This window comes from Apodemus sylvaticus, chromosome X (assembly GCF_947179515.1).
Source record: "Apodemus sylvaticus chromosome X, mApoSyl1.1, whole genome shotgun sequence".
Taxonomy (NCBI): domain Eukaryota; kingdom Metazoa; phylum Chordata; class Mammalia; order Rodentia; family Muridae; genus Apodemus; species Apodemus sylvaticus.
In genome coordinates this window covers 4,389,001-4,401,979 of record NC_067495.1, presented here as the reverse complement: position 1 = coordinate 4,401,979, position 12,979 = coordinate 4,389,001, and the positions used below count along the sequence as shown (strand labels likewise).

General features: G+C 41.2%; 1 protein-coding gene across 1 annotated transcript; it reads right to left on the bottom strand.

The window, feature by feature from the left end:
• Nucleotides 1-1,790: 1,790 nt before the first annotated feature.
• Ndp (norrin cystine knot growth factor NDP) lies at nt 1,791-11,834 on the bottom strand. The gene is made up of 2 exons (XM_052171427.1): nt 11,471-11,834; nt 1,791-2,887 (listed from the first exon to the last, which is right to left on the bottom strand). Exons 1-2 carry the CDS (start codon nt 11,636-11,638, stop codon nt 2,660-2,662), a joined length of 396 nt encoding a protein of 131 aa, XP_052027387.1. The 5' UTR covers nt 11,639-11,834; the 3' UTR covers nt 1,791-2,659.
• Between the last annotated feature and the right edge of the window lie 1,145 nt (nt 11,835-12,979).

The following is a 12,979-nucleotide window of genomic DNA, read 5'->3' as shown; positions in this document are numbered from 1 at the left end:
TTCCAAACCAAGAAATGACATGTTTTAAATTTTTTATTGGGTATTTTCTTTATTTACATTTTAAATGTTATCCCCTTTCCTTGTTTCCCCTCCAAAAACCCCCTTATCCCATCCCCCTTCCCCTGTTCACCAACCCACCCACTCCCACTTCCCTGTCCTGGCATTCCCCTATACTGGGGCATCGAGCCTTCTCAGGACCAAGGGCCTCTCCTCCCTTTTATGTCCAACAAGGCCATCCTCTGCTACATATGTGTCTGGAGCCATGGGTAACTCCATATATACTTTTTGGTTGGTTGTTTAGTCCCTGGGAGCTCTGGGGCAACTGGTGGGTTGATATTATTGTTCTTCCTATGAGGTTGCAAACCCTAAGAAGAAACATTTTAAAGTCAAAAGTACCATTTCTACTTTAAAAATATATTTATTTTATTATTTGTCTGTCTGTCTATGTATGGATGGATGCCCATGGAAGCCACAATGGGGAGTGAAATTCCTTGAAGCTTAAGTTACAGGCATCTGTAAGCTACCTTCAGTGGTTGCTGAGGTTCAACCCCTTGTCGTCTGAAATAGCAATAATTGCCAAGTTATCTCTCCAGCCATTTCTACTTTTGATTAGCAACATGAAAGAAATCCTCAACTCTGGCTAGACAAAAATCCTTTCATTATCTGGTAGGAATTATAACCATTTATGTGGGTGTGGCAGAGCTCTCTGGAGGCTGAGAGAAGAAGGTTCAGAATTCAAGGCCAGCCTGGGAAACATAGCAAGACCTTCATCAAAAAGGAGGGTTCTAGAACTACATAACTTTAAATGTTAAATTTTGTTCTCCCTATGACAGCTTTTCTGTTCATATAATGGTCCAAAATGCCATTTTAAATTTGCTTTCAGGATGAAGACATCTTCCAATTCAATTAACTGGCTCCATCACCATCACGATGAAGATTAAAATCAAGTTCAAGTTTTTTTTTTTCTGTTTCAAAGTCATGAAATAACTTTAACCCTGCCAGCTTTCATAAAATCATGTGAAAGTTGTACCAAAGAGTGTAGAAAACCATCATCTCTCAGGAAAAAATAATTCACGGGTTAGTTTTGTTAACAGTGGGGAGCACTGTCATTTCTGGTTAATCAGGACACTGTGATATCAAGGTTGCCCTGGAAACTGAATTTTCATGGTAGGGTTCACATTGAGGTGCCTGTAGTGGACATAATGCTATTCCAATGTCATGATTCCTGAAGTGCTGAGCAGGATCATAGTAGGTTTGGAGCACAGACGTTCAAATGGTATAGAACCTGCTGTTTGTGAACTCTGTTCTGCTGGATCTGTTACCCTGACTTGTGGATACTTTATCTTTTTTGAGAAAAGTAAAGAGATTAAAAAGGATGAAAAAAATGTCAACTTCACACAATGGTACCTAGGAAAGCCAGAATACATCAGTTTTTGTGCTAAAATTGGAGACCTACAGCCAAGTCCACCCACCACAGTATATTAATTTTTGTAAGTTCCCATCATGCATTCTGGAACTCATTTTCCCTCTTATTGTCCATACCCATACCATATACTTGGAGATGTCCAAACAGCAGCTACATGGATCTTATAGCCACATCACAGAAGGATATTAAAGAAGAGAGAAGGAGGAGGAGCAGGAAGGAGGAGGAAGAAGGGGAAATAATAACACATAGCCAAATATTTGAAGGTGCTCTATTTTTATTTGAAAACATGGGGGGAATTCAAAATTTGAGCTTCAAGGACCAAAAATATATTGAAACAAAATTTTCAGAGGATAAGTCGGGCCACCACTATGGCAACAAGCTTCACATAGACAGGTGGATGTAGCTAAGATATGGCTAAAGCTATTGCACACCCACAAGGACATTCCTACATGCCTGACTAATGCTCAATTATGAGTATGGTGTGTTCTCCACACCAAGTATAATGTATGCCTTCTCCAGAGTCAGTGTGCGATCCATCTGAGTGTGTATGTGTGAAAGCCTGCTTCCTCCACAAAAGTTGACGATCATTTACCTGCAAAAGCCTTCAGATTATAAAGTTCTCTGCCAACTTTATATTATCCCCTAAGTCATTTCTGAACAATTACAATAGTGGTCAGGAATCCTGCTGTCACATAAAAGAACCCGTGTGTTAGTTATTTTAGTAGCAGTTAGCTGGCTGTGAGTAAACCTCACTAAACATATACATGGACTCGGTGTCCAGATCTGGAAACTGGAAACCTTTAGAGGCAAATCTTAGGCCAAAATGACAAGGGGAAACAACAACCGGAGATCTCCTAAGGAGAGTTAGGTAAATGTTTCCCTAATATGCACCAAATAGGGACAGCCTGACAAGCTCTTGTACAGGGCCCCACATTTTCCCACTAATGAAGAGCTGTCAGGCACCCAAACCACAATCAGAGCCAACAGGGGAAATGCCTGAATCTGAAAAGTAACCAAAGAAATTCTTCCAGGGAAAGGAGATGGGAATGGAAAGCAAGTTCCCAGAGTCACTTTCTGTCAAAAGCACATTGAGTCTTTAGGACTAGAATATGCACAATCCTGTGGGACTTGCTCCATCTTTATCTGTCTTAACTCTTTTCTTGCCAGTCCTTCTCTAGCAGGTTGAACTGCTCCTGTGGTTGTGCTAGCCAGAAAGCCAATCATCAGCAAGCCTCAGGAGCTGCATTCCTCACAGTGACAGGAGAGGATGTACCGGTAAGTGGCAGTAAGTCGCATGCCCCCTGAGCAGCGCAGACGCAGAGCCTTCAGCTTGGAAGTCTGGGGTCGGCAGCAGTGACAGGAGGAACGGAAAGGTTGCTTGAGAACAGTGCTGAAGGACACCAAGGGCTCAGAGCGTGATGCTTGGCTGCAGTGCCCCTCACATCTGGCCAGGAGCACCATCTGGAGAAATAAGGGAGGTGGTTACTCTGTACAGTTATCAAAAGCTCAAGTTACCACAGCATCCTTTGAAAGACCCCAACACTCCTGACTGATTCCTGCTGGGTTGGACTAGTGGCTCCAGTCTCTAGTCACACATAAGAATCTAAAATAAATGTTTAAGGTGGTGTAGCTCAGCAGTAGAGAACTTGATATGCATGCACAAGGCTCTGGGTTCGATCCCTAGTACCCAGGGATTGGTGAGAAGCCAGTCAACACTATTCTATCTGATACCGGTTTGAATTAAACTCCTTTAGGAGGGCCCAGGATTTTCAAGGATTTACAAGATGTTAAGTAATGCTCAGACAGCATCTGGCAATTATAAATAGGGCTGCTATGAACATAGTAGAGCATGTATCCTTATTACAAGGTGGGGAATCCTCTGGGTATATGCCCAGGAGTGGTATAGCAGGATCTTCTGGAAGTGAGGTGCCCAGTTTTCGGAGGAACCGCCAGAGTGATTTCCAGAGTGGTTGTACCAATTTGCAACCCCACCAGCAGTGAAGGGGTGTTCCTCTTTCTCCACATCCTCTCCAACACCCGCTGTCTCCTGAATTTTTAATCTTAGCCATTCTGACTGGTGTAAGGTGAAATCTCAGGGTTGTTTTGATTTGCATTTCCCTAATGACTAATGAAGTTGAGCATTTTTTAAGATGCTTCTCCGCCATCCGAAGTTCTTCAGGTGAGAATTCTTTGTTTAACTCTGTCTGGAAAGAACCCAGGTATCCCTCAACAGAAGAGTGGATGCAAAAAAATGTGGCATATCTACACAATGGAGTACTATTCAGCCATTAGAAACAATGAATTCATGAAATTCTTAGGCAAATGGATGGAGCTAGAGAACATCATACTAAGTGAGGTAACCCAGACTCAAAAGGTGAATCATGGTATGCACTCACTAATAAGTGGATATTAACCTAGAAAACTGGAATACCCAAAACATAATCCATACATCAAATGAGGTACAAGAAGAAAGGAAGAGTGGCCCCTTGTTCTGGAAAGACTCAGTGAAGCAGTATTCGGCAAAACCAGAACGGGGAAGTGGGCAGGGGTGGGTGGGAGGACAGGGGGAGAGAAGGGGGCTTAAAGGACTTTCAGGGAGTGGGGGGGGGGGCTAGAAAAGGGGAAATCATTTGAAATGTAAATAAAAAATATATCGAATAAAAAAAAGTAATGCTCAGACGGGAAGGAAGAAAGGAAGAAAGGAAGGAAGGAAGGAAGGAAGGAAGGAAGGAAGGAAGGAAGGAAGGAAGGAAGGAAGGAAGGAAGGAAGGAAGGAAGAAAGGAAGGAAGGAAAAGAAACTATCATGACTACTAAAATCCCCACCAGAGTTCCTTCTTGTGGGTGGAGGTCTACCACTGCCCAAATGAATTGCAATTCTATCAACAACAGCAAGCTGAAAATCATTTCAAGTTGAAATCTTGAGTAAACAGAGTGAGGAGTGAAAGGGTGGGGTTGTTCTAGTAGGAACTAGTTAAACAGAAGGAATGTGGTGTCTGTAGAAGGCTACAACTTAGGAGAAGAAACTGAAATAGAGAAATGGGGTACATTTGGGAGACACATATGCCTGGGCCTGTACATTATACCTGTCATTTGTACAATTTATGTGCATCTATCTTCAGAGTGATTTAGAGAAAATTCTCCCTGATCCTCTCCATTCCCAAATGTTTTGGCTGCAACATCAGAGCCTGTGTTCTTTATAGCAAGAAGCCTCTAACTAAGGGGCTGGAGAGATGAGCCAGTGGTTAAGACCACTTGCTGGGTTTCTTTCCAGCATCTAAATGAGATTCTCAATAGCCTGTAACTCCAGGTTCTAACACCCCCTCTCAGTGGTCTCAGATACCTGCACCTATGTGATGCACATATAGATAAGCAGGCACACAGAAACACAAAAAATATAAATAAATAAATCTGAAAAATGGATGACTCCAATTAAAAAGTATCAAAATTATCCTCAACAAATGTACAGATGATACACTTTGCATACAGCTTAAGGAGATGCAAAAAAGGCTCCTTGGAATTTTTTAAGAATAGAGATAAGGAACACAGGGGAAAATTTCCAAATACCCTTCCCAAACAAAGGAAGCTTGGAGGTTTCCTATGGGAGCCTATATATATATACATATACATACACATACACATACACATACACATACACATACACATACACATACACCTACACATACACACACACACACATACACACACACACACACATACACACACACACACACATACACACACACATACACACACATACACACACACACACACACACATACACATACATATATATATATATTCACTCCGTAAGCACTTTAGGGATGGGGCCTATTCCTGAGCACACTGAGAATACGGAAGACAATCCCAAGCATGCCACATTTGAGATCATAGTTCAAGAAGGAAAGATGCTGAATACATCTCTTGGCATTCCTAGGTCAAATCCATCAAGTTGTTTACAGGGACAAAATGACAAGAATATGTAAGAGTTCTTCTGGCCATGGCTAGTTTGAATTATAATACTGGGCAGGTGGAATTGTTTGCTCTGTTTTTCCAAAAATAAGTTTAAACTAAACCAAAAGAAAAGATGCTTTGAATGTGAGTTAACAAAGGACTTGGCCCATCAAAGAAAAAAGGTAGCTCATATCATCCAAAGATCCTAGAATCTTAGGAATGGAAAGCATGAGTGAGGTGGGGTGAGGCAGCTTGATTCCTGATGCTATAGAAATTTTTAATATTTTGGTAATTGGTGCTTAACACTACAGATTCACTAGAGATGATCTCTGGCATCATTCTACGGGGCAAAATTAAACCTTCAGTGATAAAAGGATAATGGCTAGCACAGTTTTCCAAAATTGGGAAAGATGACTCCCGATAGTTATAGATTACTGACATCATTAACTGCAAAAAAATTACTTGGGGAAAATTCAACAAGATACTAGCAGAAAAAAAACTAGAAGGACTAAGAGAGAAATAAGTTAGACTGGTCTAACATTACTTTCCTTGCAAGGTCACAAAGGCAGAGAGAAAATGTCTGCTTTAAGCTATTCTGGTTCTGTTAAAGCTTTTGATGCTGCCCTGTCTGTTCTTCAAATTGATAGGTAAGATAATCATCATCCTGAACAGGTTTTAGAGAATTATGCCATAGATGGGTAACACAAAGGACTGTCTCTGGTGTCTAGCCCCATTTCCCTGACAAAAGAGTTCAAGATCATCCCCAGTTCCTTCTTCCCATATCTGCCAGTACACGGGAAGGTTGCTTCCCACATTGGCACAGTGCAGAATTTGCTGCACCCAAATCTGGATTATCTGGAGATTGAAGCAATTAGACAGCCATTTTCCAAACTGAAGTTTTTAGAGACCCCCATGGATAAGGAAAACTTTAAGAAGGGCCAAATGCAGCGTACAAGATCACATCCCACTAAGACACACAGTGAGACATAGCCATAATGGATCAGGATATTAGCTTTCCATAAATGGTCAAGTCTCCAATACAGGACAACGTGAAGACAAGCTAACTTAATTGGGATTTCACTAGACATTTTCAGGATCTGAAGCTCTATGACCAGCACACATGGAAGGACACGATCTCTAGGATTCCAGAGCTTGGCTCTACCTCAATGGACCTGTTTCTCAAATAGCTGTTTTCTGCACAAGAAGAATAAACCAGGATCAGCCAGTGTGCATATACCATGGCTACCTCAGGTATCACATCTTCCAATCTTATAGCTATTCTCATCCACCCTGTACTTCAGTCAAGCTTAACTACTCAGTATATAATATATCAGGAACAAATACATCTATGCCACTCCCACCACACCTCTCCCTTACCAACAGCATTAAGATGTGACTGTTCAGCTTATCTTTAGGAAGCCAGGTCAATATTCAGAGTCCGTACCAGGCTGTGGCCAACAACAAAATGACAACCAGGGAACAAAGTCACATTGGGGTGGTGAGACTTGAAGATTTGGGTGGCAACTCCACTCCTTCCAGCGCCTGTCTGTTACTGTCATATATGCCATAAATGAAACATGTGAAGAGGCATTTGCATACAGAATATTTTCCTTTTCCTATATCCTGTTAGCCCGTAAGCATTATGAAGGGCAAACTTTTTGTTGTCTGTCTTCCTCCCACTTTATTTTTGTCTCTAGCAACTTCTATGAGGCCAGCACATTGTATGCATTCAGTATAAATTTGTTTTTATTTTAAAAGATCAAGTCACATCTCTCAAGTTATCAATTCTGCTATAAACTCTGTATCCCTAATGCCCATAATTTTTCCTATGAGTATATGGGCCAGCAACAGAAGAGAGCGTGGGCATCCTAAGAGCTCCTTCCCAATCCTGCAGCTTTCTCTGAGAATTTTCAAAGCCTTTATTGCCTCAACTCACCTCCTTCTTGTCTCACCAGCTGCTGTCTCATCTCACTCATAAAAGTGTGCCTCACTCCAACCTCTTGCTACTCCTTAGAATCTGGCTCCACCCCCTTGCCCGAGACCACCCCAGTCCCTATTTTCACTGCCTTGGGCTTCAAACATGAAGCCAATTTGCCAAGCCAGGTTCTTGAAAACCCATGTCTAGCAGAGGTCAGAACTCACCCCTGCACATCCTCTACCCACCTGGTGACAGAAGGCAGCCAGTAGAGTCTGTCCCGTTTGATCCTCCCTCTTAGCACCGTGCACAGTGGCTTACATTTACTTTGCTCTTTTGCTCACCCCCACCCCTCTCATCCAGCAGAGCCATATGGAGGCTCACTTTCCTAATCCTTTAAGGCTGCAGGGATCCCAACAGTTATTGAAGTCTTAATAGTGACTGAAATAGAAAAGTGGGTTGAAACACCTGTCTGGCTTACAACTTCATCATCAGGGTCCACAATAGCATTTATCACATGTCTAGCATATGACAGACACTGTGCTAGCTGCTTTACAAATATCACCACTATGGCCATACATGTCCGTGACCTTGGGCAAACAGCTTCTTTCCCAGGGGAGGAAACTGAAACACCAAACAACGACTTAGCTTTCCAGAAATCACCCAGTTGGAAAACTGTGAAATGAGAATTGGAGACAGGATCTCAGCTACCTCCAAGTCTGGGATGCCTTGGTTCCTTCAACTTTTCCCAGAGAGACAGTTTGCTCTAATTGCAGATCTTCAGAAGGTTTGCTTCATACCTTTTGTAGAAAATGTAGTTTCTCGGGAAGAGAGGGAATTTGCTTGCCACTCCTAGCCACTCTTCGACTATTTTTGGACTATATTATTCTTGGACTATATTATCACTAACAAAGCTCCCAGGTATAATCTAAACAGTGGCCATATTGTTTTCTTGTTGGGTCAGTCTTTCTTGCCTGACTATAATAGTCTTTCTTGAATTGCTAGGAGGAGGATGACAGAAACCAAAGCTGGTCAAATGCAAGTTTAGGACCATGAAAGACAGAGAGTCCCACTAAAAGTATTCAGAAAATCTTTTTCTGGATATTATCTCTATTTTTTTCTAGAAAAAAATGTATAGAATATGAATCATTACCACAGACAGTTAGGCCTGGATTCTGTATAATAGCGCCTGTATTCTTTTTACTTTCCTTCAATATGAGGAATCAGGCAGTGGAAAAACAAACCCTTCAAACATGACATTGCCCTTTCCAGAGCATCAGGAAACCTGTCTTTTGTTGTGCATTGTGAGTTTCCTTCATTGTAGCATGGGAATGATAACACCTCCATGGCAGGTGTGTTGGTAGTGATTACGATATGTGTTGTAAAGTGACTGACACAGATTAGGTGTTGGGGCCAGTGTGCTTCATTCCCTGGGCCACATGTGCCTTTCATGTAGTCAGGAGGCCAGACCCACTTGACAAATATATGTCAGGAACATTAACTGGTAGGGCAAGGAGTGGTCATGTGTCCAGAAAATAATGTTCTTGCTTATGATACTGAAGAGAATATTTGTAAAGCTATAAAATCTGCCCTGACGTCTTTCTTCTGGACATAAGCTAAACATTTTTCTCCTAAGCTCTGATGGAAAACAATTTTGTCAAAGAGACTATTATTCTGAGTCTGGAAAAGTTAAGAATTATAGAATATTTCCAAATGAAAATCATTTTCTTCCTCAATACATACAGAAAATTTAATCCAGAAAGGGTCTGGTAGCTGAAGCTGTGCCAGGCACATTTTTTTTGTGGCCAAGGAAGGAAGATTAATAATTCCAAGCGGCATTTACATAAAACCATTGCTATATTTGGGGTCATTTAGTATGTTTGAAAACACATTGTTCCCATGAAATTACAAACATTTCTTCTATCATCACAATCTTTACCCTGTTATTTACTGTAGCACTCTGGAAGAAGCAAAGGTGAAAAACAATAGACTAAAATTCATTTCTAAAAGTCATGCTCAAACCCCAAGACTTTTAGTTAAGGACATTTCTTTCTTGACCCTTCCCCTCTGAGGTTAACTTGCTAAGACAGTCTTCCATCATTTTGTCCTATCTTTCCAGATTTTTTAAAATTTTTATTTGGTTCTGTGTTTGAAACCTAGAACCTCACACAAGAGAGCAAGTGCTCTCTACTGAATTTCACTCCTAGCCCACTTTCAACATTTTGTACATGCTACTATTTCCTATACTCTGCCTTTCATCACAATGGTGCTTTCTCTAAATTTGAATTCCCCTACTCTGTCTGAGTCTGTGTCCGTGTCTGTGTCCGTGTATCTGTCTGTCTCTTTCTCTAAAGAAACATGATTATGGAGCACAGCTCGACAAAGGAAGAAATCATCCATGAATTAACAAACACTAGATATCAGTGCTGTGGCATCTGCTTCTGAAGCAACATCTGAACAGTCACGGTTATAAAGATACTTATCTTTGTTGTTGTTGTTGTTGTTGTTTCAGTTGCTGTTGCTGCTTTTTGTGCTTCTGTGGTGCTGAAATGAACATAAGCAAGGCTGTACCACCCCTACCCCTTGCTGGCTATAGCAGCTCAATTTCTCCATTTCTAAGAAGGAATTTCACCAAAAATTATCCATGTCTAATGATTTCTCTTTGGTTTTGTCCCTCAAATATAAGTAAGAGCCAGGACATTTTCTTAAGGGGAAAAAAACCTCTATTTCTTTTCCCACAGTCCTAGGTCTTATTAGAACAATGGTGAAATTGATTTAACTGAAAATTTGAAGCCCTCAAACTAAAGATCTTCCTTGGGCTACAACCAAAGAAGCTATGGAAAATGTAAAAGCAGACATGTTTTGAAATGAAGAGTGGAGAGATTGATTCCTATGACCTTAATTCTAGTGGTTGATAGAAATTTGTAAAATTCTTAACTATATTGCAAATTTTAAAAAGGTTTGACATATGAGAATGTTTAAAGGGGTTTTGTTGTATTAGTCTCAGGACTAAAGTGAAAATTGTTTGAGGTTGAACGAAACAAAGTCTCATTTACTAAGTGTAGACAAATTTAGAGCATGTGACTGGGACAATGACGGTCATGAGAACTCTCATGTGAGATCCATTCCACCCTCCATGTGGCTCCCTTCTGGGTGGTCTATGTGGCAGTCACTCTTGGTGGTCTGTTAGCATGTTATTACTTTGCACACCTCTTCGAAGCACCAAGTCACAGATGACCTGTGCAAGAAACACTCCACCCACTGCCAGTAAGAATGAACTGCTAAAACAAGATAAAATGAGAAGCAGTCAAATCATCATCTTTAGTTGTAGAGTCATTTTAACATCAGTGTGACATGCGGAGGAAGGTTTAGACCACCCAGCTGGTTCTAGGGTAGTTCAGAAACTGTTTGAAGAGCTTCCAAGAATATGCTCCACTGTCCAATCACATTCCATAGCTTCCCCTTCTTTTTCTTGATCGAAGTAGAAGGAATTATGACAATTTAAAGGCTCTATGTTTTGTCTTTATTCTTTTTGCATATGTTGTGTGTGCATGTGTGTGTGTACACACACACATGTGTAATATGTGTGCATGTTCCTGCACATATGCACATGGGTGCACAGACTGTGGAGGTCAGAGGTTGCTCAAAGATTTGGTCATCGATTGATCCCTTACTTTTTAAGACAGTCTCTCACTGAACTTGGAGCTCACTCTCTGGGCTAGACTGACTAGTGAGCATGGCCCCATGGGTTCTCTTGTCTCTGCTTCCTCAGCCTTGGGATTGGAGATATGTGTACTGCTATGCCAGGCTCTTTTATGTGAGTGCCTAAACTAAGGATCTAAACTGAGGTTTTCCCTTTCCCCACTTTTCCTATTCCCAGTCCCTATTTTTCTTTATTATACAGGAATGTTATTGCTCATAAATTTCCCACCCAGGGCCACAAGACACACCCACAACAGAATAAGCTCACACATGTTCCATTATAGACACAGAAGTGGAAAGCATAGTGGGAAAATTCTAAAGAAACATTCCCTTGTGAGATCTACAGGCCAGTCGCAGAGCTCCAGTTTAGGCTCTGGTCATAGCTCTCCATCCACTGACAAGGAACTAAGGCAGCTCTTCTGTTAATGAGGGAGAGGGGTATCCTCCAAAGGCTTTGGAGTGACCTTGATCTTACCTTTGAGCTACATTTGTACAATGGGTGACTGATAGAATCAACATAATGGTGCCTCATGCAGCGTTGAGAGTCCATCAGGAACGAGCTGTCTGTTTTGCTGTCTGTATCTCCCATTATGGCCAGCAGGGAGAGCATAGAAATGGATGCAGCTAGTACATGATTTCTCATTGTTGTAAGGGGAACCTTCTCTGGAAGAACAGCAGAGGGAGACAGAGGACAATAGATCGGAAATGCTGCCACCTCCTAGGATCCAGTCCCTTTCAAGGCCAGAGCAGGATGGGGCTGCTGCCTCTTTCTGGTTGTCATTGTCCTTTGTATGCAGGAGGCTTTCTTGCTTCTTTTCACTTGCAACCGATCACTGCAGTATGTGCTGCACAGCTGGAACAAAAGCAGAAATGATTTTACCCAGAAATATGGATGAAATACAAGAGATATGAAGTTAAACATTTCCATGTCATTTGGGGTAAAGAATATTGGTTTCTAGAGCCTTATTAGCTTATGCTCTCATCCGTTCCATGTCCTCTGACCTTAGTGTTTATGCTACATATTTATGACCATTTGGAAATGGACATGATGGTTGAGTGGAAACATATGTTGACTTTAATTGCTTGAGTCCCTATGCCTAGGAGCAAGAAGAGTTTGAGCCCATGGACAAGATTAAATATGTGGTTCTGGCCAGAGGATAGCTAAATTGGGTGGTCCCATCTTTGTCCTTGGTTTGTGGGGCAGGAGGGTTTATTCAGATTTTCTCAAAACTTTGGTATCAGCATCAGCTTCCAGAGTAGGAGAGGAGGCAGGTCAGCACTAATGAACACAGCCCATGGCCTAAGGGAGCACATTTTCCATTCCATACCCACCCACTTCATTTTCCACTTCTGGGCTCTAGGACTCATCCTGTTTTTGTTTTAAGCCCTTGCCACCCAGCATCAGTGACCAACTGCATATGAAACTTGAATTATGATCACTGGCTTCCAGCGTTGCTAAGGCAGTACATACATATTTCCCAAGAGTCACACATTTCTACAAAATCTTTGTAGCTGAAGCCCACAGTGTAATTTGAAAATGTGGTCATTGGAGAAGAGACTTATCATTAAAGTGAGATTGTGTTGGACTCATTTTTCTAAAATTTGCTTTGTTCTTTTAATCATACCTCCTTGTCCAAGGACCTGAGTTTAGGAATCTACTAAAATTACCTCACTGATGCTTTTCATTATACCAGAAGACACATAATATTCAAAAATATTTTCAAACATTTGGGGAAATTGAGAGAACCTGATGGTACACCCCAAACCAACAGAATAGAGTAATTAAAGAAAACATTTCAAAGAAATTCAGATCAAAATTTGATTGTTTTGTTTTTAGTACAAGTATTTCTTTAACTTCCTACTCATGAACAGTCTGAATAAACAGGGTAAAGTATTGCTGTGATCAAGATAAGAAGTCCAAGGTGGTATAAGCCAATTCATTTTGCTGCAATAGTGTCTGGCTTTGGGCTACCTTAGCTACAAT

Excerpts from the sequence above, each read along its gene's own strand:
- Ndp (XM_052171427.1), bottom strand. The coding sequence starts at position 11,638 with ATGAGAAATCATGTACTAGCTGCATCCATTTCTATGCTCTCCCTGCTG. Across the intron at positions 2,888-11,470 it reads TGTACAAATGTAGCTCAAAG|ATGGTGCTCCTGGCCAGATG; the intron begins GTAAGATCAAGG and ends TTATTTCTCCAG.